The following is a 27,563-nucleotide window of genomic DNA, read 5'->3' on the forward strand; positions in this document are numbered from 1 at the left end:
GCCCCCCTCCTCCCCCCGCCCCGATCCCGCAGCTGGCAGCCCGGTGCGGAGGGCGGCTGAGCGCTGCCGCACGTCCCTGCCCTGGCGCGAGGTAAGCGGGCGGGTGGACCGGGGGTCGCTGCCACCCGCGGGTACCGGCCGCTGTTTGCCGGCTGCTCCTGTCGGCTCCGCGCGTCTGGCAGCCCTTCGCCGAGCCGTGCCTTCTCCCCGCCTCGGGCCTGTCGGCCCGGCCCTGCCGCCGGCCGCGGAGCCCCGAGATCGTGGCGGGGGCGAGCGGGCGGTGCCGGCTGCCGTTGGGCCCGGAGGCGTGCGGCCGTTTCCCTCAGCCCCCGCTGGCTCCGCGGGGATGGCCGCCCCGCGCTGGGGAGGCTCCCTCCGGCTGTGGGGCTCCGGCGGGTCCCGCTCCGGCTACGCTGTGGCCGTGGGGCGGCACCGGGCCCGCACCGAGGCCTTCCCTCGGCCTTTCTCTGGAGTTCCGAGGTCCGTGTGCCAGCCCAGCCCTGTCAGGCAGGTGTCCCCAACCCCTCTCCCCTCCCCCACCGGCTTGTCGGAGCCCGAGGGCTCGTTCTTGCCTCAGGGACTCGGCGCTGTAGGTTCTGCGGCGTCGCTGGGCTCTCCTCCACTTCGTGTACCGAAAGCTTTGGTCGTTGCATAGTTTATTCTCGCGTATCTTCAGCGCCTTCCCTTCTCCTAACCTGGCTTTGTACCAGACGGACTTCTTCAGTGCAGGAGCTGAAGAGCTGGCAGGTCCTTGCCCAGCTGCCAACAGCATTAGGAGAGAGGGATTGGCTGTTAAGAAGCTGGAGCTCTTTGTGGTAGGAGAACGATTTGTCAGCGTCCTGAAAAACAGTACCGGCAAGGGAAGGGTCACGGTTTGTGTTTTGGTCTTGAAAGTTTTCCTTGAGTGTGCCCTGTCATGTGGCCCAGAGTGGCTGGAAAGCACCAGGAAGGTCTGGCTGGCTGCACGGTGTGTGTGTCACTGTGATCTCAAATGCTGGCGGTCAGTGGCATTCTCTGAACTAAGAGAATGTGAGCCCACAGCCTCATTTGGCCTCTGTGCCTGGTGTTTTCATCCTGAGTGCAGTTGTAAACTGGCAATACCGCATCTCTTGACTGGTAATATTTGGGGAGTGAAAAACTGTTCTTTTTCTATCTGTCTTAGAGCACACTCACTATTAGCAAGGCTCTGTTTTCTGCTTCTTAGGGAGAGACATGGAAATAGAATCACAAAGTGGCTTAGGATGGAAGGGACCATCAAGCCCCTACCATGGACATGGTTGCCAACCACTAGATCAGACTGCTGAGGGCCCCATCCAACCTGGATGAGAATCAATATGAGATTAGTGCAATATGTGGAGTGCTATTAGAGATTTTTTTCCCTCTATACGTTCTCTAATGCCACTTCAAATGTATGTTGCTGGTCACACAGCTTCTTACAATCAGAAAGTCAGAAAACAGCATTGGTGTCTGTTTGAATCTGAGCATCGTTCATCTTGCATGTTTAGAGATGGCCTCGCAAGGGAGTGGGGAAATGAAAGTGGGATTAAGGACAATTGTAAGCGTGAATTGCTGGAAAGAATATATAGCTCTTTTCTGTTTGGATGATGAATGGTTATTAAAAGTTGCTTAACGTGTCTTCCAAATTGCTAGAAAAAGGCACGTGTTTGTCAGTGCTGGAAGGCTGACTGAAGTTGTGCTGAAATGAAGTGTCTAACCAGCGTTGTACAGCTGGTAATTGTTCATGTTGGGCTTTAAAATCTGCCATTTTACATCGGATGAGTTAATGCTTGAAAGTTATTAGAATCCTCATTTAGAAAATTATCTGGCTGCCCTCGGCAAAAATTAATGGATAAATCTTGACCTAAAAAGGTGGTAGGGAAGTTCTGAGCACTGCATCTTCCAGCAACCTCAGTTTTTTAGAGAGGTGATATGTTTACTGAACAATTATTGCTTAAAATGGTACCTTTGGATAAGAGAAGTGAAAAGCTGCAGAAGCCACAGATGTAAAAGAGCCTGGGATAACTTCACTGGGAATCTGTTAGTTTTTAGACTCTAGTGCTTATTAACTGCTGCATCTTTAACGTTGTTTCAGGAGACATCGTCATCTTTAATGCCTAGGGCAAATGTCTCAAAAATGCCACTTCCTAGACTTTCTGTCTCTGAACCGTCGCGTAATTGGTATTAGATTGAAAAGTTGTAGACAGTTGCCGATGTCCTTAAAGTTCTGTAGTGGCAGACTCAGAATGGAATGAGTTGATTGGCTGTTGCTGGGATGCACGGAGTTAAGAGGAGGCCCACTTCTCTAAGGGCTGTGAAAAACGGGCACCGTGCTATTCTCTGGAAAAATGCAAAAGGCTGAGAAACTTCACATATATGTACTGTATCTGCCACAGTTTGACAGGTAAGGCAGCAAAATCCCCAACATTATGAGATGTGTAAATAAAAGCAGAATTTTTTCTCTGTTTGTTTTTAAATTGAACATTAAAGACGTTTTAAATATTATTTGAGGGGTTGGTAAAGGGTGGGAATATTGAGTTCAGAGTCTGAGAAGAAACTTAATAACGTGCTGACTTGATCTAAGTGCTATGTGAACGTGTGTGTTTGATTTTTTTGTAGGTGTCATGAAACGTCTTGTTCGTAAGCATATACGTAAGGAATGCTCTTGGCACACCGTGATCAGTTACTTTGGCCTAAACATCAATTGCCTCTTGTAAAAACCTGTAAGTAAAATAAATGTAGTTTGATTTGAAGTTGCTTTGATGATTCGCTCTCTGAATGTAGTTACATGGCCTGCCTCTGAAAGGAAAAGTGAATGTCAGTTACTTTATTTTGTAAAAGGGGCAAATCTTTGATTCTATTGTAACAGCTGACAAAGATGCTGAAAGCTGAATCAATTGTTGTGGTTTGCAGAAATGGCAGCTCAGAAAAGGAAGTCTGCGTTAGTAGAGCCATCTGCTAAACGTCCCAGGCTGGACAAGAACAGCAAACCATCGTCAGCAAAGAAGGAGAAAGAGGTGTCAGATACAAAACATGCCTCAAATAAATCAAACTCTAATCAGTGTGCGGTGCAGGAGAAAACTGTACTCAGAACCTCTGTCAAATCAAACAGGTCAGTGATAAAACAATATGTAGTTATTGTACATTTTCTTCCTAGACTGAATTAGTGCAGAAATAGTATAAAGAGAGTGAATTAGAGTTAAAGGTGGTTGAAATAGTTAAATATTACTGGTGGGGCAATCAGCTTTAAGTCATTTTGATATCTTCTAGATGATGTTTCTCTGGAACCATTTTAGTGTCTTGAAATCCAGAAAGACTCCTCCAAGAAGGGGTTTTGAAGGGAGAATAAAGCTGGTACTTCATTTAAAAGCTATAAGTATCAACAATTAAGATCTGCTAGAAGTGTTGGAAGGCATTCATGTGGAGTTCATGGTTCAGTCTTGCAATTCATAAAATGCATTGAGCACTGCACTTAAGAGTAACCGGGTAGAAGTGATGTCTCTTCAGACAGATTCTAGAGAAAGTGATTCTAAAAGCATTAGAGATATATACTTTCTTATTTATAAGGAAGGGGAAAAAAACAAATCAGATGCAGAGGCTCATAGGTTTTAATGACAAATTGATTTTTCTGGATGCTGAAAAATAATTATTTGAATATTTCAGTGTCAACACAAATGAATCTGAACTAGGAACACGCATGACTACAAGATCATCAGGGTTCAACTCAAATAGTAAAGTAGTACCTGATAAAAAGGTCCAGCAGCAGCCTAAGTCTACAAAAAGTAAAGAGGTGTGCCAGAAAAAACCTGTGCAAGAAATTCTTAAGTCAAAATGCATAACTGCTCCAAGCGAGCCCGGTGCGAGGAGATCACAGAGGCTGCAGCAGCTAACACATGTGGAAGAGCCTGCAAGATCCCTCCGCAGCAGAGAAGTTAAAGAAGAAAAAGCTTTGGATGTGAAACAGAGTAGCCAAGCAAAAAGACCTGCTCATAATGTTGCGGTGAAAGTGCTTAAACCTGCTGGAGAGAAAGCAGAACAGAAAAACACCAAAATAAAGTCAAACAATGCAAAAGAAGATAAAGAGATGTGTGTAGAGGTGACCAGCTCTCCAAAAGAGAAGAAGTGTAAGGCAGACAAGAAAAACGATAATTCAAAAAGCCTTCAACACAGCGTTCAAGACTCATCATTATGTCCTGATGACGGCCTTGAGGAAGTTAAGAAAGACCAAAAAGACCCTGTATCTCCAATTCTTAGCAGCACAAAGAAAGTGAAGGAAGATTCTCCAAAGCCAAATTCTAAGACGGTAACCAAGGAAAAGCAACAAGTGCACCAGAACGTAAAAGGCAGTGTAAAACCAAACAAGGTTTCACAGCCGTCTGTAAGTGAAACAAAAGTAGCTGATCAAGCGGAGAGTGATGTGAAATCCAAAAGGGTGAGCATCCTTGAACTTTGTGAAGAAATTGCCGGTGAAATTGAGTCAGATACAGTAGAGGTGAAAAAAGATTCCTCTAATGCTGAATGTGGTAAAATAGAAGAAGAAAAGCATGCTGAAGTACAGCTGCAACAAAGTGAAATGCTTACTCAGAAACAGCCTGCTCAAAGTACTCAGTGCAAACGTTTTTTCCCTAGCAAAAAAGGAATGCCTGTTAAGTGTACTTTGAATGGTAGGAGTAACTCCTCAAACAAAAACTCTAAATGGACCAAAATTAAATTACTGAAAGCTAATAACATGAAGCAGACTAACTTAAATTCTGTTAATGCCCCCAAGCTTTCTTTGTTAAAAAATTTCCCGGAAGTTTCAGAGGCAAGTCAAATAGCTACAGAAGCACAACATTCTAAGGTGGAAGGCCAGCTGCCAGCGACAAGACTGTCTGAGACTGAAAGTACAACTTGTGTGCAGGATAAGTCAGATCCTTCATCGGAAAGAGCCAGAAGCAAAGAAGTGGCTTTAGAAATGAAACAACCCATGAAAAGTGGTGCGGAAAATGGTTTGTTGCATAACTTGACAAAACATTTCTCTGAGCCACGACCTGATGAGGTAAGTCATTTTAGCTACAGTGTGTGGTGGGGAGGGTGTTCTGAGTCTGTTTTCTGAGAATGCCCTGCTCAGAAGGTTTGTTTTATCAATAACTTTATTTTACAGTAATTTAAATTTTCAGACACGCTAAAGGTCCTGTTGCTGATATGTTATTGTAGATGAAATGACAGTAAACTGGAAAATTGATCTGTTCATTCTCCCAAGTTCCTTAGCCAATTAAATGTGGGTGGTAAAAAGTTTCCTGCTGCAGCCAAAGGTTGTACAGATTCATCTGGATGCTTCTTGACATCTTAAGCTGTTCTGAAAAGATGTATTAAAAGAAATGGAGTAGGAGGACTGTTCTCTTCTTGAGTGTGGACTGCCTAAGCATTTTGTCTACTTAAAGTATGATTGGCGCTGCGTTCAAGATGTTAATGCTGAGTTAACTGAATGGCTTTGATAATATATTAGAGGCATTAAATAGTTGTTTGCTTTTTCAATTTAAATCTAATTGTCTGTGTTCTATTTAGAACTTCAAATTAAGTTTGGAATCAAGTCCAGAAAACTCTCCAGTAAAGCATCTTACAGCTCCTAAACCATCAAAGCAATTAAAAAAAGAACCTGGAGAATGTGATCCACAAGGTAATTGCTTACTAATAACTTTTCTACTTTTTCTGATCAGCTTCCTTCCAGACAGATGTTTCATGGAGCCAAACTTCCAGAACTGGAACTGTTCACTGAAGGTTTTAATGTATCTTTGCACCTAACACTATAACCATGTTAATAGCAGCAAATGTGGTTTTATCCGAGGGTTCTGAAGTGGGAAGTAGTATCTGTTTTTCTTCCCAGCTCTACTTCTGGCTCTTCTTTGTGCTTTATGCGTGAATGTTTTAATGCTTTAACGTGCCCCATTTTAACATAAGTGAAGTGACAACTTATGAATAAGCAAGCACAAATAACAACCTTTTCCATGTAATAAAATAAACCTTCAGTTTATTAATTGTCTTCTAATTTGTTGTGCTTGGTCTTGACCAAATTATGAATTGTGCAATTGTTCTCCCATTTTATGATATATTCTTGTTTTTTCAGCTTGTGAATTCAGTTTGTTAGACCTTGAGATGAGTGTGATGTACATATTTTAGCTCAAATATGTTTGATTAAGAAATACTATCAGCGTATTACTAGTGTATCTTTCCCCTTGAAGTTGTTCATCCTTTTGCTTTGTGTCCTTGAATTCTTGATTTGACAGGATTTTGTTTCGTTTGAAAGATCTGATCTTGAGAGCACTGTTTAATTACTTCGCTCTACTAAGCAGTTATGATTTTACTACTGTTTTAGGGTATTTTTGTAGAACTAATGACTCTGTGCTGTACGAGAATGCGAGAAATGTGATGAATGAGAAAGTTTTGCTGTTTGTTTTTTGTAATCTATTCTGAATCTCTTCTTCAGTGTTATAGAGCACATTCCAGGTGGTGGCATTTATGATTCTAGTACTATAAACTCTGGTGTAGTTTCACTACTGCCCATGCTTAGTGGATGGCAAGCTGCTATGCAGAACTGCCCAGAAAAAGTTAAGGAAAACTGCATGTTTTTTAAGTATATGTGATGAAACACTTGTATACTGCCTCAAAAGTTGTTTCTCTTTATTGTTTATGAGCAAATTGCAGCATTATCTTTAACTTAATTAGTTTTAATTAGTGTCTAAAAGAACATGCTGTGTAGTCAGCTACAAAGGAAATTTGAACAACTTTCTAATGAAATGACAATCTTTGTTTAGTTGTAGGTTTGGCTCCCAAGCAGTTGACACACACTTCATCTACAAATCAAACTTCTGAAACTGAGAACAGGTATAGTATTTCATAGGTTCTGGAATGGCTGTAACCTTTCTTAGAGTTACGACCGTTTTTATTATAAGGCTGTTCTAGCCTCAACTTCCAATTTCAAATGACTGGTTTCTTATTTTTATTAAATAAAAATAGACTTCTGTTTTATCTAGTTATTAAAGGATATTTTTGTTCTGTTAAGAAAGCCAAGGAAGTTCTTGTAAATAACTGTACTGTTTTAAAGTAGGGTTCAGCAAAGTCAGGCAAACATTTCTAATAATCACCTGACTTGAGGAGGAGACTAAGAGAAAGTACGTTAGTTGGGATTACTACGTGATTTTTGCTTACTGGATTGTTTTGTCTACTTTTGGGAGGATTTCCTAATCCTTAAATTAGGATGGTCTTTGTGTATGTGGTTTTCTCAGCTAAGGGAAAGAGGACTTAATTTGAGATTTTCTTATGATTGCTGTAAAACTACAGTTCAGTGCCCTTCTTCCTCCCTCTCCCCTCCCTCCTCCCCATCTCCCCTGACTGACAACAATAAGTCTGAACTGAGTTTGAGAGATTTATGTTATCTGTTTTATATAGCTCTCTGGAATTCGTGGCAGTATTTACAGAGTTTGCTTCAGCAGCCTGACACATGATACCTGTAACAAGTAATCTAAACCTCGTGTGGGAAATGAATCGCATTAGGCGCCATCCTTAATGCTCTAAAAAATGTCTCTATTCTGTTAATAGATGTGAATAACCTATCCTACCTGATAATAAATTCCACCTTTTTTTTTTCATTACTAAAAAAAAGCACCTTGTAATTGGTTTAGACACAAACTGTATTTTTAGTTAGTCCTCTTGTTTCCCTTCTTTTCTATCTGGTTTGCAAGCTAAGGTATATAGGTCTACGTTTTGGAGATCGAAACTTACATTTGCATCCTTTTAAAGCTTAGTTATACTAATCACAGTGGTTTTAAGTGTCTGGAATGACAGCTATGAGCAGTTCCTTTTTAACATGAAGTATATTTGTATTTTAGGGTTCCATTGACAAATCCTGCATTAACATCAAAGTGCAGTAACTTGCTACCATCTGAGGAGCATATTCAGAAGCTAAAGGAAGCAGGAAAAGATGGTGAAAAGCAGCTGATCATAGTAAGTAACTCCCCTTTAGTAAGGTTTATACTTCCTCAAACAAATTACTTTTGAATTAGCAGTGCTGTGTTTTTAAGAGCAAGAGAAAGAATCCTCACTTGTATGTACTGCTATTGCTATTGTAAATGATTTATTAGAATTGAACCCTTGCTAAATGATCGTTTGGTATTTTTAGAGGAAGTGGTAGCTGAGTGACTTACATTTAAAACTGGTTCTTGTTAGAAAAATTCTGCTGCTTTGAAAAGACTGACTGCTCAGTATAAATTCATTTGCTTTAGGGATAATGAATGTGCATTTGCTTATGCGCAAAAACTCAGTTTCCTAATATTTCAGATGGATGGGGGTTTGCATGTGGTAGATGCGTGTGAAATCGGTATGAATGGTTTTATTCCTGCATCATTCAGGTATGCAAGGTTCTGAGACAAACTTTTTGTCTTGGAACAAATGTATTTTATTTTTCTTCCATAAACACGCTGATTTTCACCATAATACATTACAGAAGCGTTGGGAAATTGAAATCTGGGAAGCTGCTGGGGGGGGGAAGCCAGAGCATTAGGAAGGAGTCTGTGGGATGCTTCTCAATGAGATTACCCCTCTCGTATGGCATTGATGTTCTGGCTAAATTGCAGTATTTTTCATGTAAGGCATAGATTATACATAGGAAGGTATTAACCAAAATAGAACCAGCTGAACCCTGAATGCTTTGATATTTCAAAAGTAGAACTTCTGAGAAGTGATTTGATAAGTATATCCTTCATTTGCCTAAGTGACACCCAGCTAGATGCTTGGATGCCTAGTCACAGAATGGTAAACGGCGTAAAATAGTATATTATGAACAATAACTAACATTTACTTAAGTAGTTTGGCTATTGCCTACTTAAAAATCATTTTACCAACAAAGTTAATGTGAGTCATTAAATAGCTATATAGAAAGAACTGTAGAGTATTCCTCGTCGCTGCAGTGTATTTTACATATTTTTTAGTTATGCAGTTAATAGAGTGTGACTGATGAGTTGCTTAGGACCTTTGACAAGAAGAAATAACTTGCTGCTTAGCTACTGCAGGGAGTAATTTTTTTCACCAGATATTCAAATAAAAGTTATTTAACCCAGCAAAATTTTAGATTATAAAGAATGGTCACCTCTGAAGAGCAGTAGGAGAAATGAGAGAGACCTAATTCTTGTTTTCTGTAAGTATTTCTGGAAAGTGCCCATTTAAAAACAAAATATGCTGCTTACTTGCAAACAGCAGCTTTGGACCATTTATTATGTTTTGGTTTTATCACTTCATGCAAGCCTAATTCACTTCAGTTTTACTGTGTTTGGAGTTGACTTTTTTTATTCTCTTGAAAGAGCGTTTTGATAATGCCTGTAGTTTGCTTTACCAGGAAAGCGCTGGGGAACGTAGCACTCTGATATTCTGTTAGCACTATCAAAACATACTGAGGGTCTCAAATATTTGTTATGGCACCCTGTAAAACTGATGTTAGTTACTGTGGAGACAAGACAAAGTTATGTCAGCGATAGTTTGTGCTAGTACCTGCTGGGGGAGAAAGAATTGCTGAGTGGGCCTCTGAAGCACAGACTTAGTTCATAGAAATACTCAAAAGAATGGAATTAAAGACATCTAATAAACTACAATTCTTTTTGAAGGTAATAGTTCTGTTTTGCAAATCCGTGGTGAATTTCTTAAGTGTTCATTCTGAATGGCTGAACAGCTCTGAGAGATCTGGGGGAATTGGTTCTATGAATTGTTTTTTGTTGTTCTTATGGGGATGGTTTCAAAGGTGCTTATGTACTTCTTCAGCAATCCTCTAAGAATAGTGAAGCAGTCCCATTCTTTCATTTGAGCAAACGTGAGAAGTCCTGCTTTTATTCAGAGCAGGGAATGTTTAACTCACAGTTTCTTGTACCTTAAAGTAAGTAAGTGCCTGAGAGGTGCCTTTTAACTATCTTGAGGTTCAGAATTTGAGACGTTAAAAATATCATCTGTGTATTCTAAATGTTTGGGGAGGTGGTATGATGAAGCTAGTCATTGTTTTCTACAACGTGCCTTATTTTTGTACTCAGTCTTTGGGGATGTATATTATCTTCCTTCTTCTCACAAATGAATTTTATTTATATATATATATATATACACACACACACATATATATATATATGTATATATGTATATAAATATAAAATTCGTAACAAGCTTTAAGGCTCTTTAATTGCAAGAAGTAAAATAATATGACTTCCATTTGTAGAAGCAATATTTACTAGCTGTACTTGCAACATTCTTTTTCTTGGTGTACATCATCTAGTCATCCGAGCAACTTTTGAACATTACATTATCATTGTTGTATAAAGGCAGAGCTAAGGCAGGATGAGTTGTTTCCATGTTCCTCAGATTTGCTTTGTCTTACACATCCTAAAAAGCAGGGATCTTCCAAGTGCGGCACTTAAGCTGAAAAGGGATTCTAATGTTGCAGCTCTTTGTAAAACAAGCAGTGATGGAAAACAATGCTACTCATGTGATGTGCAGTGACTTAGGTTCTGAGCTAGGTACCTCTGTTCTTCTGCAGGAGGGTCAGACTGAGCCCCAAAATATGTTATGTTCCAACTCCCCAACTTAGTGTTTAGAGAAGGAGTGTGTTTTGAATATCTGTGAACTGTACTGTACAGGTAGAGTGAAGTTCCAAACTGAAACTTCTACAGAATGATGCACTGTTTTCTTTTATTTGAATATGAAATCATCTGTTCTTTCAGTTTCAGAAGTTAAAGGAAATGTAAATCTGCAAAGCAGGCGTTGTCAGCTTGTATGAGATCTTGCTTTGCATCCAAGACGAGGAAAGTCATCTGTTGTTGTCTTGTAAGATTCTGATTTCCTGCCACATCTAGAACAAAATTTTGACCATAAAAGTATGAAATGATAATGCTACAAAAGAACGTTCTGAGTAGTATCCCTGTACCTCACAGGTTTTCTTCCATTTTGCGCCACTAAGGACACAAGTTCCTCTGCAAATAAAGCTACTCTGTTGAAAATTGTGCTCACTAGATTTAGGGAGTAACATGTACAGTAATTAAACAGTGAAAACACATAATCAAAATGATAAAAATATAGGATTGTAGAGCTGCTTCTTCCATTCTAATGATCTGATCTATGCCTGGATGGGAGCAAGTCTGAAGAAGTGTAGGTGATTTTGAATGTCAGTAAATGTATGGATCAGGATTGCTTGATGAAAGGTGCTTTGGTTCCGATGCCTTGTATAGTAGTGGTGTGTAGCTTAATTCACTTTATGCATTTGGATGTCATACTTGAAGTATTCCTTGTATTTTGTTTGAACTTGGACATAATTTTCAGTTTGAAACCACAACCCTTGATGGAAACAATAAAAACAAGCATAGAACTGATTTCTCATGAGCCTGAAGAAACTTGTATGACAGGCATTTAAAATTGCAGATTTCTTCCTTAAACTGGAACGGTCCAGTTGTCAATTTCTCTGAAGAAGTGGAGAATGTTTTTGGGTCAATATTGTGTTCTTCTCATTAGTTACATGCTGTCGATGTCCTGCAGTCCCAGCAAGAACAAAGCAGTGGTTACTGTGTGAATGTGTGGGAAGGGACTGAGTAGAGATGAGAGCAGTGACTCTCCCTTACTTCTCATTTAAATCTTATCCTTTGGGACAGCTCTGCCCCTCATGGGACTGTCGTGGTCACTGTCTCTCATTGTTATTCCTTCTCATTTCTGCTCCAGCAGCAAAGCCCAGCCTTCTCTCTCAAATTCAGGTGTTCAGCATCCTTTGTCCTGAGAGTTTTGAAGAGTGTTCCCTGAGGTAGTTGTGACCTGATTTGGGAAGTCAAGCACAAAGGCTGCTACCGTCAGGGCACTCTGTGATGTACTTGAGTTACGTTTTCACATGGGTTGAGAATGGATTGTGCAGAGCTGGTTTTTAACTTTGTATTTATAATAACAAATGCCATACACAGCAGTTCCATTTCCAAGTGAAACTTGTTTCTGAGTTGGGTTGTGTCTTCTGATCCTCCCATCCAAGTGGATCCACCCATCAACTTCTGTCTTGAATGCATCTTTTGTTGAAATGGCATTCTTTGATGTTTTCATTTGCTGTGGGGTGCCCAAAAATCTTTGTGTTGTTCCTTCCTGTTCTTCTCCGCTGTATTTCCTTTCCAGCCTGCCTGTTTTATGGCGGGGTTCTATTCTTTGCTCCATGAGAAGGCGAGGGGAAAAAATAATCTTGCTGTAACACACACTAGGTAATAAAGAAAGAGGTGACCTGATCCGTGCCTGAAGAGAGAGGGAAGAATAAAAAAGGCCCCTTTTCATCTCCTACAGAGGCACCAAATGCCTTTTTTGCTTGCAGGGCTCCCTATTCTACACATGGAGGATCAGCAGACATGCATCTTCTCAAGGAAGATATTGGTAAGACTTTTCTTTCTGTCTAACACAGATTTAAGAAATCCTTCTGGAGAATGAGACAACATTGCTGCAACGTTCAATTACAATTAGCCTAGAAAACCAGTGCATCTCACATATCCTTTACTTTCGCTAATGAGGATTACCTGATGTAATTTCGCTAATGAGGATTACCTCCGGTCACAAGTGGCGTCCCCCAGGGCTCGGTGCTTGGGCCGCTTCTGTTTAACATCTTCATTGATGATTTGGATGAGGGGATTGAGTGCACCCTCAGTAAGTTCACAGACGACACTAAGCTGGGAGGGAGTGTTGATCTGCCTGAGGGGAGAAGGGCACTACAGAGGGACCTGGATGGACTTGATCGATGGGCCAAGGTTAACGGAATGAGTTTCAACAGGGCCAAGTGTCGGGTCCTGCATTTTGGTCATAACAACCCCAGGCAACACCACAGGCTTGGGGAGGTGTGGCTGGAAAGCTCCCAGACGGAAAGGGACCTTGGTGTGCTGATGGACAGTCAGCTGAATATGAGCCAGCAGTGTGCCCAGGTGGCCAAGAAGGCCAATGGCATCCTGGCTTGTATCAGGAATGGTGTGGTGAGCAGGACTAAGGAAGTCATCCTGCCCCTGTACTCAGCATTGGTGAGGCCTCACCTCGAGTACTGTGTCCAGTTTTGGGCACCTCAGCATAAGAAGGACATGGAGGTACTGGAGCAGGTCCAGAGAAGGGCAACGAGGCTTGTTAAGGGCTTGGAGAATCAGCCCTATGAGGAGAGACTAAGGAAGCTGGGGCTGTTTAGTCTGAGGAAGAGGAGGCTGAGGGGAGACCTTATTGCTGTCTTCCAGTACCTGAAAGGTTCTTACAGTGAGCGTGGGGCAGGTCTATTCTCACTACTGACTTGTGACAGGACGAGGGGAAATGGCCTCAAGTTGCGCCAGGGCAAGTTTAGGTTGGATATTAGAAAGAACTTCTTTACAGAAAGGGTGGTTAGGTACTGGAATGGGCTCGCCAAGGAGGTGGTTGAATCGCCATCCCTGGATGTGTTTAAGAGCCGCTTGGATGTGGTACTCAGGGATATGATTTAGCAGAGGTTTGTTGTTGTGGTATTGTTTTGTGGTTGTTTTTTAAGAGATAGGCTACTGGTTAGGCTGCGGTTGGACTTGATGATCTTCAAGGTCTTTTCCAACCTGAGTAATTCTATGATTCTATGTATCGGGAATGCTTAACTGCCATCTACACCTGCAGAATCTCATTTGGAAGTAGAAGTATCCCTGCTCTTTATTGTTACTGTTTGGAAAATCGCAATTTATATAGAATAATTTATTTTTCTTCCTGCAACCAGAAATTTTCTTAGATGCTGTTCTGATATGAAGCCCCTCTTTGAGCTCTGACACATTTTCCTAGTTCTGCAAGTCACAGAATCAGAATTGCAGGGGTTGGAAGGGACATCAAGAGATCATTGAGTCCAACCCTCCTTCTAAAGCAGGTCCCCCACAATAGTCATCAGTACATTTATTGTCCAGTTTCTAGAATCCAGTGTTGGCTGACAAGATTGAAGCCCATCAATTTGAAGTTAAAGCAAGATAAACGTAAATAAATAAATACTGTAATTAGATTGCGAAAGCATGTTGCTTTTTGTTTGTTGGGTTTTTTGTTTGTTTGCTTTTAATTCCCCACATCCAAGTTATTAAGGGTTTCGTTTACTCTCCAGTGTGGTGCATAATGTTGATTTGTTTGTTTGTCTTCCTATTAGGGAGTACTGGTGACCTTGAATGCAGTGTTGTTTGGGAGCACTTCTTATCTCTTGATGCATGCCCTTTCCCCTTTTACTTTTGCAATGGCATAAGGTTAAAAATAGCCAGATTCTCTAGATGTTTTCTTAAAGTGCAAAATGGATTCTTCGTAACTCCTAACTTCATTTTCCGTGTCCTAGTTTTGTACTATATGGATCTACAAAGCTTTTTTCTTTTCCGTCCTTGAAGCGTTATGTCCTGCAGTGCGCATCTGAAACCCTCTTTCAGTTACAAAAAAGGCTATCGCCATTATTACCCTCAGAACACTGCTAAGTATTTGCTAAACAAAAGAAAAATAGGAAAATAGAGCCAGCATTTGTGGAGGCTACGGAGTTCAGAAGATTGCTGTGGGTGCTATAATGTGTTTTTCTGATGTTCATGTAGCAGGTTTATAGCACTAACCTGTTTGTATGTCACGCACTGATGCAACCGTGTGCGTGTCAAAGTGATACCAGCGGCATCTAAGGGAGACAAACTATCAACTGTGGCAATACTGCCAAAACAGTGTGTGTGTATTTACAATATGAGGTGGTACAAGCTAAAAAGCTTGGCAGCTTTGAGGATTTTCTAGTCCCTCGTTGTTGATGGCATCCTACGTAGCTATTTTATTATTTGCTTGATTTTAGCTCCAGATAGATGTTTTGGCTTAAATACCTTCAATTCCTCAGCAAATTGAACAGAAATTGTTTCATTGCAGTACTGGTATTTTAGGGGTTACTTTAGGTAACAGATTTTCTAATCTACTTTTTTTTTCTTAAGTGTACTCCAAGGACCAGCATAGACTCCCTCTTCACTTGCTGTACCCTGGATATGGGGAGTATGTTCTCCATCCTCATCTAGCAATTAAGTTTGGCTCAGTTGGTTCATTTTAAGACAATCACTGTGCATCCTTCCTGCTGAACTGCCTTTTCTTTCGTAGATAAGCCCTTGAGCGTTTTTTGGTGTCTGGATGGGGACCTTCTTTAGTATTATGTTGCTTCCTTAAAGGAAGTCTGCAGGTAGAATGAAATGTATTGAATTCACTTTTTACACCTTTAGAAACTTCATCTTGTCCCGACTTTGCAAATGTAACCTCAGGATGCATCTCTCCCTTTCCTTCATCGAAGTAGTGTGTTTCTGTTTGCCTTTCTGTATATGATGTGAATGCATGAACTGGCACACCTTGTCAGATTCACCTTCTCTCTTCTGGCTGACTTCCACGCATGTGCTCTTCAAGAGAAGTTCAGTTCTGGGTCTGTGTGACCAAAGCAGTTGTACCTGTAATCTCTTCTTGGAAAGAAACTGATACCTGTGTGTCAGACTTCTCTAATGGTTACTGGAAATAAGTTGCTCTCACTTGGAGAACTGAGCTGGCATGCAGCTCTTAGGCTGGCTTAAGAGTATCTTTCAAGATGGAAGGAGTGAGAAGTATCTGACCAACACTTTTGCGTTGTAACGTGCTTTTCTGTGAAGTAGACCTTTTGACTGTGAACGTATCATCTATTAGAAAACAAATATGGGTGATATATTTTCTGACAAATTGAGTACTTTCAATCTGTGCACAACTATCAATTTCTTTACAGAATATCATATATATCAGAGCATACAGTTACTTTGTAATGTGTTGCACCTGGATGAATAAATCCCAAAGCAATCCGCACTGAGTGGTGCCCTTAATTAGAAAGTGCTCGGTTGTAGAGTTGGAGGGTAGCACAAAGGGTTACGAATAAAGCTGTATGATCTTCCATTCGTGTTGTAGCTACAGATCTGTAGTGCACGCCGAATAGTGTGGGTCTGGATGTGGTTTAGTATGTGTGAAGAAATGATCATATTTACTGCAAGTAGTGTAACAAGGAAAGTTGGGTTTTTAAATAGGAAAAGAAGTCCATTGTTCATAGCATAGGAAGGATGAAACCTAATTTTAATAATGATAGTGTTTTAATGATAGGTAGTGCACGTCCCTTTAAGGCTGCGTGGGTTTTCAAAGGATGGAATTCTAACTTCTCTCCTTACTATTTCTTGTGTTTCACTCAATTTTAGCCTTTGTTATTAGGTGTGTATAGAAGATCCTTTATACTGTTATGAAGGGCATTTCCGATGAGTTGGAAGCTCTGTTTATATTTTCTGTGCTTGGAATTGACATGACTTTTTTTTTTCTTTCTTTTTCTTCAATAGGATGCAGGACAGAAGAGATTTGGTGCTATTTCTTGTAATATTTGTGGAATGCTTTATACTGCATCAAATCCAGAGGATGAAACCCAACACCTGCTCTTTCATAACCAGTTCATAAGTGCTGTAAAATATGTGGTAAGAAAATATTATCTTTTACTTGCTGTGTACTATTTAAAATTCATACTGCACTGTCCTGTTTGAATAGATTAATATCACAAGAGACTATGAATCCACTGTTGGAAATGAATGGTTTCAAAAGCCATAGCAGACAGGCTGTATGCCACTTATAAAGGCATTCACTAGAATAGTGATGTTGCATTGCCATTATATTCTTTCTTTTGCAATTCCTTAGCAGTGGGAGGTGGGAATGTGGTGATGGTAGGAAGGCAAAGTAATGTCACTGTTTTGAGAGTGCTTAATACAGGTTTCTGCTTGCAGTGGTTGGATTTAATTGTCAGGAAAAGATATGACTGTTTTTGTAATTGTGAAATGTTAGATGACTTCTAAATTGCTTTTTCTTAATTACATTACTGCCTCACAGTCCAGTTGATAGAACATCACAGTGTTTTGAAACCTTACCAAATTTATAGTGCAATAGTAATTTTTAAGTATAAATTCCAGCTGTTATTCAGTAGGTCTGTTCTGTTTGCTATAGCTAAATATCTCTCATATTCAAACTGAGATACAAAATTTTTGTGCAATTTCTCTGCTGCTGTAAAATCAGCTATTTCTCAGTAGCTGATATTACAAGACCCATAGAAAATATCTGTTCACATGTCTGAAATCCAGAACAGAATCCCCAGAGTCTGTTTTTCTTTATCACACATGTTACCTTCAGTACTCTACACTCGAGTAGATAAGACCTCCAGGATAACTGAACTGAGGCCACCAATTCATTTCATGTACGTACCAAACGGCAGTATGGGCTGCTTTTAAATCTCAAGCTCAATTTATTCCATGATTCATAAATACAAAAATATACCTTTATAGCTAGCATTTGAAGCTGCCTGGTAGATAGTTCTGGCACTTGTTCTGCTCTTGGTTAGTTTTTGCTGAATAATGCAGACGTCTTGAAAGATTTCTTCTGCAATGGGGCAGCTACCTTGTAGGATGAGAAACGTTTTCTCATTTTACTCCTATTTGCCTTCCCTCCCATATTCCCAAGTATTTTAAGATCTTAAGTGTTACCAGAGATGTAAAGATAAGTCACTAGAAAGCGTTAGTTCTTTCGAGCAGAAGCTGGCATATGAGTTCAGAAGATATTTAAAGCTGCTAGGTTTACATGGTGATAGGAAGCTGCACTGAAGTTTGGAATCGGATATTTCAGAGATTGAAATTTCTTACTTGTATATAAAAAGTGAAAGAGCGGACTGCCTTACGGCAGTTGTAAATAAGCGAAGTTAGGGAAGGTTGAAATCAAATTAAAGACATACCTACTCTTCTTTCTGCTGCTGGGCACCTTGGTAAAACTTGACACAGTTTGTTTTTAAGCAAATGGTTTGCATTGTCAGTTCAGCAAGTGAACATTTGTATTTCTGCAATGTTAGGGCTTAGTTACATTTCATGACAGATGAGTGCAGAGTGATAATGTAGCTGGGTATTCTGTAACAGAAACTGTGTAGGGTAAGACGTGAAGGAAGGTCTTTCTGAGTCTTTACATTCCCCTCTGGCTTTTTTTCCTCATGAAAATGTGACTGACTCAGTTTTCTGCCTTGCTGAGTAGATACATCTCTAGCACTAATCATTTGACCATAGTTGGTGGTTTGTTGATTGTAGAGAGGTAATGTTCATGACAGAAACGCCTTCACCTCCTCTTAGAAAATAATTAGAATTGTAGATAAGCCTTCTTGCCAGTGAATTAGTACACTAAGTCTCTCCTTACTAATTCTTTGTTGCCCAGATACCAGAAGAATGCTTGCTTGTTAGCCTGCTTTCGCTGGGAGGCTTCTAGTGGGGATTTCTGAAAGGATGATTTGGAGGACATATGCTTGGTTTCTAAAGGCTTACATATAATTATTGTATTGAACCTGTAACTACATTCCTTTCCCTGACAGAAGTGATGGCACCGTCAGGCAATTAGAATGTTTTAGAGAAGATCTTAGTTCGACCCAGGTGACCTTGGATGTTATTGTATTAGCACTCCAAATGTGGGCTTTATGTAGTTAACAGGTGTGGTACTATTGTTGATTGGGAGGCTGTTTTAAAATATTTTAGGAGCATCTTTTCCTTATTAACATTCTTCATCTCATATGGTGTAGTCCCAATCTGACTTGAGATGACTTTTCCAGTACCTGAAGGGGTCCTATAGGTAAACTGGGGAGGGACTTTGTGTAAGGGCAGGTAGAAACAGGATAAGGGGAAATGGCTTTGAACTGGAAGAGGGTAGATTTAGACTACGTGTTAGGAAGAAATTCTTTACTGTGGGGGTGGTGAGACAGTGGAACAGGTTGCCCAGAGAGGTTGTGGATGCCCCATTCCTGGAAGCATTCAAGGCCAGGCTGGATGGGGCTGTGAGCAACCTGGTCTGGAGGGAGGTGTTAAAACAAGATTATCTTGAAGGCCCCAAACCATTCTATAATTCTCAGCCTTTCTCCCTATTGAGTTTCTCTTGTTATGTGCTTGGTATTTCTGTTGGTGATTCATCTCACAGAATCACAAAAAAAAGACTGTATGTATATGATGGCAGAGCTTCTGTTACTGTGAACTGTGAAAATTGGCATTGTTGTTAGTGGCTTGCCCACCTTCATGCAGCTGCTTTGTGGATTATTTTTGCCTTCTTTTTTAAGTACCAAGTAGCCAGAAGGCAGGAATCTGTCTCGCTATCCTTCTGGTTTCAGACATCTGAAAATCTCTGGAGAAATACTCCTTTCTAGCATGTGCTTGCATTGAGCGATTACATATCAGTTGTTAACCTCAGTGCTAAACTGGAGGATGGATACGTGGTTCAGTTTCAGTTGTAAAAAAGCAGATGTTGAGTGTCTCTGTGACACCACGTACATCAATTCCGTACTTCAGCACAGATATTTTTTGTTGAGAGAGATGTTATTTTTAATGAGGTTTTTATGTCGTGAAGATAAATATTTAAGTTAGGAAATGCCTGTGGATTTGGCTGCACGCTGTGAATGCAGTTGATGCAGTGTTTGTATTTCTAGCTCATTGTCTCAGTTAAGAGCTCAAGAAAGCAGAAGGAGCTGTTGTTTGGGCTGATGTTAAATCTGCCTAAGTTTTAAACGGGTATTCTACTAACAGCATACAGGTTTGTCTCTGAGGTGCTTATGATTTTCACATCATAACAACCAGCTTCCTGGAAGCTGATGTTAACAGGCTGTCAGGCTTGAAGATGACGATCAGCTTCATGTCACCTTCTCTTGATTTGCATGAATTCCAAAATTGATCCATCTATGCAAAATGAAATGTAATATGACAAATTAAGTTCTTACCGTTAGCAGCCTCCTGTAATACCCATAGTTTGTGAGCTGTGTTAGAACAGCAGCATCCAGTGATCTTCATGCATTCTGTAGTCAGAACCCCCTTCTCCGTGTTACAGTTGAAGGAGAGGCTGAGTATCTCTGACTTAATGAAAGAGGCAGGAAGAAGAATGCACCGGGCCTATTTCTCTGCTGCGAAGTATTATAACGTTTCATACTAAAGGGAAAATGCCACCAGTGCTTTTCTACGTGAAGATATCTAGAATTACACAGTATTAACCACGTCTCCCTCTCTAACTCAGTCGTTTTGGGGGAAGAAATTGTGCAAGAAAAATACAGCACTGCTTTTGATCGATATGTGTTCATTTGGGGAAGATAATGTACTGTCAAGTCAGCACTGACAGACATGGAAAAATACCAGGTTTGCTGCCATACTTTGTACTTAAGAACTTCTAACACACGAGGAAATGCACAGGAAGCAGTCTTACTGTGTTTTCCAGTGCATGTTTTCAAAAGCAAATCTGTTAGATAGTATCAATCTCTTAGCAGAACATACTGTATGTTATCTGAGCATGGAACACTTGCGCTACAGGGCTCTGGGAGCCATCTTTCCACCTGTGTTCTACCTTGTCACACACGTATCCAGTGAGGGCAGCGTACTGCAGCGTAGCTGTACTTACTGTCTGTATCACTTTATCCTGATGGACTAGCAGCTGTGTTGTCCTTTTTCTGGTCTCTGTTTTGTGTACTTTTATTGCTGTCGTACCCGAATAAACAAGCACAAGCAATCTTCAGTCTTGTTTGAATTGGATGGGAAAGTTATCGAATAGTTTGAAATGTCATGAAGTATCAGGTGGGCTTTTCAGGGCACGTTTTCAAAGCATTGTGAGTCCCTGTGGGGTAAATAGCTGTGACATGGAAGGGAAGAGGGCACTGCAACTGTTGGTATGCACCAGTGGGACTCTGTGCGGCACTCATCTGCCTAGCTTTGGTGATGAGGTTATATGTGCCACGCTACAGCTACTCATATAGGTCATCTGCTGTTAAGAAAGGCTCCCAGTGTCAGGGAGGAGTGGCATAATCACACTCTTCTACCCCAGGCCTTTGCAGAACATGTATCCTGGTGAGAACAAGAGCTTCCCTTTTTGTTCAGTTGATCACAAGCAATGTACAGGAGTGCCAGGGCGTCTTGTTCTGCAGTAAGTCTTAGTGCCCTGGAGTAATGTCAGTTAAAAGGGAAGGGAAAAGCATTTTCTGACATTGAAGTAGAATACTGTAAAATACACTGCAGACACTACGCTTTTGTTTCTTACTGTAGTAATACATTGCTGCCCTCTGCCTGCATTACAGCCCAGTGTTAGTGACAGATCTTTCTGATAGTCATTTGTATATGAAGAACAGTTCCTTCCTTCCTAAGGCTGAGAACTAAGGGTGCTGAGGAAGGAGATGTGTGAAATGCATGGAGCTGCTTCAGGAACAAAGGGCTTTAAGTGTCTTCTCTAATGTAAACCAAGTGAACTAGAAATCGTAGATGAGCTCAGCGTTTGGAGAAAGGTTTTGAACTCCATCTAAAAGATACGTTTCAGCTTCAATTCCAAACGACTTGAATTTAGAACATCCCCTTCCTCTGAATGCAGTTAGTTCCTATATAGTACCAATCACTTAAGAAAACAAATAGGTGAACAGTAATGAGCTCTGAGTGCTAGAGAGCAATTTTATCTTTAGTTACTGTATTTTGACTGAATTAGATTTAGACTTGTGCTTTACAAGCTATTGCTTAAACATACAACAGCAGCGTGGTGATAGCAGAAAATGTTTCTGAACAGATTTCATTTTGCTGGAGATCCCTGGCTATTAGGTTGACAGAATGCCTGAGCTTTAAACATAGAGAGTGTTTTTCTGTGTGAGGCCTGCGACATATTTTGGGTGCTGTTTGGGGCTGTTTAGCTGCTAAGTGATGCTCAAAGGTGGTGTAATGTAGGTAGACAGAAGCTTTCCTTGTCTGAGGTTGGAGAATAATAAGCCCTGCCCAGATTTTTTTGTCCCCCTTTTCCAGCATTCTCAAAGTGCACATCACAGTCCTACAAATGACACTTGCTTGCTTACCTGAATCATGTTTAGACCACAATAAATACAAATCCAAATGGTTGTGCTGATACCCAGTGCAAGCAGTACAGAGCAGGAAGGCGGGCAGGATCTAAATGGTGTCTGTATTGCTGCTGTTGCCTTGCCGGGGGTGAGACTTACACCTCAGTAGCTGCAGGACTGCTGGCAAGCAGGGGAGTTGCTAAAGTTATTCTCTTCATGTCATGTTTGGGGCAAGGGGCTGAAACCAGCACGATGCACCTGAGGTGCAGCTCAAGTGTTACAACACCAAAGTTTGTCACTTTTTTTTTGGTGGTAGTGTATATGGCATTCATTCGGTGCCAAATTGCATTGCTTGGTCTTTAGCTGAATGTTATTTTGTGGGAAGTTATGGATTGCAATGAGAATTACTCCATCGATATTGTTTCTTCCAAGGCTTTTTCCTTTGCAGTTGCTTTGTGTAAGACTCGTCGATCAGCCTTTCTAGTGGCTGAAGTTACTTCTGCATTCAGTGTTTTAGGTCCCGTCAAAGCAACTTGATTTCTGATATCTACCAGTCCCATCTTACTAGATTTAAGTGGCTTTTTTGTTTTGTTTTTTTCCATGCAGGTACTGCTCATTATTCACCACCAGTGTGGATCTGAAGAAGAGTTAATTACCTCTATTTTTTTGAGTATGTTTATACTTCAGATACACACAACGTAGCCTCCTTCCCCATTAGATTCTTAGAAGGTAGTTATACAAATTTTTTTATAGTATCCTTCTTGTGGCTTTATTAGTTATGATCAGTAACAAAATAAACTATTCCTTACATTTTGGGCAACTGCATGCCAATCAGTTCACTTAGAACCTCCTGGAGGTCTTTCGCATGCCAAAACTTTAAAACTGAGTGTGTATTTGTGGAGGTAACTATGTTAAAAAGAAATCTTTCGATGAACCGGTAGGGTTTTTTCCATTGGCTGGACTTGAAAATAAGTATGACGTAGGTGTGGAGATCAGTTGTGTGAGCAGAGTGTGCTGCTTCCATTTAAAAGTTCCGTGTGCGCTGCGGTCCTTGGGGGAAAAAGACTAGCTGGGAAATGAGACGCTTTCATAAATCCTTTCTAGTTGTAGTTAGGCTGTTGTATTCTACCATAAATAAGATCCTGTTATATCTCTTGTGCTCGTTTTAAGACGCTAGCTGAAGTTTCCTTCGCTAGCACAGCAAGCTGCTAAATAGTTGGAAGTCTCTGCCTAAGTTCAGTGTCTAGAGCAATGATATGCAATTGCTGTTTGTAAAAGTGCGCCTTGTATCTGGTTTAGATAAATGTTTGTTTTATTTAGGGATGGAAAAAGGAGAGAATTTTGGCTGAGTATCCTGATGGGAGGATAATAATGGTTCTTCCTGATGACCCAAAGTATGCACTTAAAAAGGTACGGTGAAAAGGACTGGACTTGTGTATCTTACTTTGTCTGATTACTTTGGTATGAGTGATGGGGGTGTAGAGTTAGTAAACAGTTGAGGTTGGACTCAAAGCTGCCGTGGCTCTGCAGCCTCCTCCACAAGGAGGTCCAAGATCTCGCTCCTGCAGCGTGCCTCTCATGAGGAGGTGGAGCTGGGCTGGAGGGGAGGCAAGGCAGGAGCAGCTCCAGCCAACTGCTGCTCGCCTTGTTTGTAACCTATTTGCTGAATGCCTGCCAAGGTACTTTGTGTAATAAAAATGTTCTGCTGTGTTTAAACAAACTGAAACATGCTGATGGTATTTCACAGCATGAGAGCCTGCACCATTCTCTAGATGATGGTTGGCTAAAAACGGACCTAGTGGCCTCAAAGTCATCTCTTCCATTCCTGTGTCCAAAGCAGGATTAGCTCTGGTTATGCTGCATCCAGTAACTGTATTACACTTGTGCCACTGTGGGCTTTTTGTTTGGGCCTTTTTGTATAACTCCCCAAGAATTCATTGCAGTACTTCTGTGTCCATAACGTGGGAATTGTTCCCTCCGTATCCAATAGGATCTCTGTACTGCAATTTAAGCTCATGAGTACACGTTGTTCTTCCAGAGCAAACAAGTGGTACATAATTTTCATTAGAATGCCACTAGCTTTATACACTCGTAGCACCGTTACATCCAGTGTCGTGCGTAACTGCAGTGTGCGTTAAGGCAGCTGGTGCCTTTTAATGCACCACTGAGGGAGACTGCCTCATTTCTGTGGTTTGGCATAGACCTCATCTGCTAAGTATCAGAGTCCACGCTTTGATAACCTGCATTCTGTCAGCTCTTAATAACTGGGGCTTGGTCTTATTGAAAGCTGATGGAGAGGCGTCTACTCTTCCTATTTCAGCCGAGTGTTATTCAAGAAGCAGTTATGTGGGCTCATGTTGTACGTGCCTTAGGATAATCCTTACTTCTGGAGTAGCTTTTAGCGTTCTACATGCTTTAACGTGCTTCCATATAGCTGTTTTTATGAATATTTGTAAAGACGTGTATTTTATATATATATATATATATTTCTTATATAGCATTTAAACTGATTTTGACAGGTTGAAGAAATTAGAGAAATGGTAGACAACGACTTGGGATTTCAGCAAGCCCCGCTCATGTGTTACTCGAGAACGAAAACTCTTCTTTTTATTTCTAATGACAAAAAAGTTATTGGCTGTTTAATTGCAGAACACATCCAGTGGGTAAGTGATGGAGTGGAGAAAGGTGGTATGTAAGAGCTGGTGCTTGGTAGCTGTGTTCCTGGTGTTCTGCAGCTACAGAATTAGCTTTGAACCCAGGACTGGCCATTGAGCCCATATGGGGAGAGGGATGGGGAAGGTTCTCGGTGTTAAATCGCTCTGAAGTGTAGCCATTCCTTTTTGTATAGTTGACTCTGAGCTGAGGCACACAAGAATTAGTTTATTTGATAATGATGCTGTTAAGAAGTAACAAATGTTTTGATGTCACCTGTAGGGCTACAGAGTGATAGAAGAGAAGGTTCCAGAAATTAGTTCAGAAAATGAAAAAGTCATATTTGAAAGGCAGAAAGCGTGGTGCTGCTCAACCTCCCCAGAGCCTGCTATCTGTGGGATCAGTCGAATATGGGTGTTCAGCATGATGCGGCGGAAGAAGATTGCTTCTCGGATGATAGAGTGTCTCAGGTAATAATAAAGATGTTTCCTTGGTTATGTGGCTTTTCTGGAACTTAATCCAAGACGCCCTTGCATTACTTTGTGCTTCAAGCTCGGGTTTTTAAGTTTCCTGTGATAGCTGGGAATATAGCGGTGAGTGTAGTTGATGGTTCCAGTATAGCGTGGGGTTCAGGAACTAACGTCAGTGTTCTGCAGTATCTTGTGTTTGAAAGGGGTCTCTATCTAAGAGCTGTGATAATCCGGCCTAGTGCCCTGCAGGTGGGCTTGGGTAAATTCCTCTCAGGCAATTATGAGTGAAGGAAATCAGGCCGAGTGCTTGGGGCCCAAGTGTTAAGGACTGTGACACTGTCACTGGCCTAAGGCCCGATCCTTACTGGTAAGAAGGGGGAAATGAGAGGGTAAGAAGCGCACACAGCTGTTTGATGGTGCCCAGTCAGCATTTACAGCTGTACTTCAGCCACGTGGTTCAGTTTTTGACTTGTTTTTTTTTTTAAAGCTTTGCTCAGCTTCACCAAATGTTCTGAGGGGTTTTCAGTTTCCACAGGGCTTTGGTAGGTACTGAGGAGCAGCTTCAGCTGCGTACTAAGTGCAAAAGGACTCAAATATTTGCACTGCTGTTTGAACAAATGTTAAAAACGCTGCATTTCACCTTTTGCTGCGTCCTGGTTCTTGCTTGGTCTCTCACTGGCTTGTTTTCCCCAACTTCTCATGTGGCCATCCGGAAAAGTACAGCGGTATCCTTGACCACTTCCTTGTGTATTCAAGCAAGAACAGAACTCATAGAATATCTTCATATAAAAGCAAATGAATTTGAATCTTCCTTTTCATATAATCACCACAGAATGCATATTGCTTAGGAGTTGTGTTAAGGCCGTGTTTTTAGGTGTTCCAAATTAATCCAAGCTGTGCTCCCATCCAAAACGTCAAACGTGTTTTATTTCGGACTGGCACTTGAAATTCCACCAGGCCCCTCAGCGAGGAGCCTGCCTTGCTGGTCATTGTTGTTTCCCTTCCTGGTGGTTGTGCTTTAAATAGCTGGAAAGAATTTAGAGCAAACACCAAAACTGAACTCAGTGCAGCTCGGAAGAGACTGCCCCATAGAAACTATTCTTCTAGGAGGGGAAAACCTTCCCAGAACGAGGGCTTCTTTTTGCTGTTTGATAAGAGGAGTCAGCTCATAGAGAATGAGGCTTCCTCCTTTGGAACGTCCCACCTCCTCATCGACGATCTGTGGCCTGATAGTGTAAATAACCTTACCTTATCCTCTGAGGGTAATTCAGTTTTTCTTTCTACCTCTCTTTGAAACAGGAGCAACTTCATCTATGGCTCGTATTTAAGTAAAGAAGAAATAGCGTTCTCAGACCCCACTCCCGATGGCAAACTCTTTGCGACTCAGTACTGCGGCACCGGGCAGTTCCTGGTGTACAACTTCCTCAACGGGCAGCAGCAGGTTTAGCTGCCCCCAAAGGAACCCCATTTCTGCTGGGAGACTTCTGCCAGAACGGACGGGATGGGCACGGACCTTATGCAGAAGCCAGGGCCATTTTTCTTACCGTGAACTCAGGACTGGTAACAACCAAACGGTTGTACTATATTTTATTAAAATTGTAAACAATGCAGTACTAGGCTAACTTTGGGCTTGGTTTGGTTTGGTTTGGTTTTTTTTTTAAAGAAAAGATATTTTATTAACTTTTACAGAAGTATGATTGTATTTTATCTAGTTAGTCATGTTTACATGCAGCAGAAAATTGTTCATAGTGGACTGTAAACTAATGCAAAGACTATAGTCTCACTGATGAGTACAGGCTGAAGTTCCTAATGTGGTGATATACCAGTGCTGGGTGGAGCTGGGAGCCCATCTCCCCACACCAGGTGAGGCAGCTGAAGGCTGCCTGCGTGGCAGAGCCCCCAGCCCCACCCCATATCAGCAGGGCCAGGAGCACCTGCACAGCTGTGCTGGGCAGAGACCCCTGTGGCTGCTGGTGGGCGGTGGGTGCACCTTTCTGCTACTGCTGGGCCAGCCTGGCACCAAACCACCCCCAATGGCCTTTTGGCCCAGGTCAGTCGTAGAGTCAAAGGGGCAGTGCGGATGGCAGGGACCAGCATCCAGTACTGTACTGAGTATACGCCTTTGTTAGCGGACTTCACTTTGCTACTTGTCACTCCTTCATAAAGCTCTCCTCTTTTAAAGGGTTTGTATGTTGAAAAACTGCTGTGGCCTTTCTTGACCTGTACATAATGTAGATAGATGGAAAAATAAAATTCTTGATAGCTTTTTCTAAAGTTACTCTGCACTGACACCAAGTGTGAGTGAATCCTTTGTGTATTTATCCTTCTGTATGTGAAACAGAACCGTAGCACCGTGGGTTGGACAGGGGCTATGAGAAACAATCCCTGTGCTCTTGGGGTCAGAATTGGCTCTTTGGCAATCAGGGCGGTGGCAGTGGGTGCTGCTGGTCAGTTCCTGGGAGCTCTGGCTCAGCACCATCCTGCCAGGAGGCTCAGGGGCTGATGAGAGGTGCTACCGTCATCCTTGACCAATGGCTTAAAGCCATCCTGGAGGGCGGGAAGGAACTGAAATTCATACTTTTAGTTCG

At 41.4% G+C, this 27,563-nt stretch overlaps 1 protein-coding gene across 2 annotated transcripts; it reads left to right on the forward strand.

Annotated features, from left to right (window-relative positions):
• On the forward strand, window positions 1-27,268 carry ESCO1 (establishment of sister chromatid cohesion N-acetyltransferase 1). Of its 2 annotated transcripts, XR_011902807.1 has the most exons (13): window positions 1-91; window positions 2,617-2,720; window positions 2,911-3,109; window positions 3,661-5,035; window positions 5,545-5,656; window positions 6,792-6,861; window positions 7,866-7,980; window positions 16,341-16,472; window positions 22,460-22,582; window positions 23,174-23,263; window positions 24,373-24,516; window positions 24,788-24,975; window positions 26,275-27,261. XR_011902807.1 is itself a non-coding variant. In XM_072328575.1 (12 exons), the coding sequence occupies exons 3-12, from the start codon at window positions 2,913-2,915 to the stop codon at window positions 26,420-26,422; spliced, it is 2,571 nt and encodes an 856-aa protein (XP_072184676.1). In that variant the 5' UTR covers window positions 1-91; window positions 2,617-2,720; window positions 2,911-2,912; the 3' UTR covers window positions 26,423-27,268. The 2 variants fall into 2 exon arrangements, 1 of the variants encoding a protein (XP_072184676.1); XM_072328575.1 differs by lacking the exon at window positions 22,460-22,582 and having other exon boundaries at window positions 26,275-27,268.
• The last annotated feature ends 295 nt before the right edge of the window (window positions 27,269-27,563 follow it).

The sequence above is a fragment of the Excalfactoria chinensis genome, chromosome 2, assembly GCF_039878825.1.
Source record: "Excalfactoria chinensis isolate bCotChi1 chromosome 2, bCotChi1.hap2, whole genome shotgun sequence".
Taxonomy (NCBI): Eukaryota; Metazoa; Chordata; class Aves; order Galliformes; family Phasianidae; genus Excalfactoria; species Excalfactoria chinensis.

Excerpts from the sequence above, each read along its gene's own strand:
- ESCO1 (XM_072328575.1), top strand. The coding sequence starts at position 2,913 with ATGGCAGCTCAGAAAAGGAAGTCTGCGTTAGTAGAGCCATCTGCTAAA. Across the intron at positions 16,473-23,173 it reads TAAGTGCTGTAAAATATGTG|GGATGGAAAAAGGAGAGAAT; the intron begins GTAAGAAAATAT and ends TGTTTTATTTAG. Across the intron at positions 24,517-24,787 it reads TTGCAGAACACATCCAGTGG|GGCTACAGAGTGATAGAAGA; the intron begins GTAAGTGATGGA and ends TGTCACCTGTAG.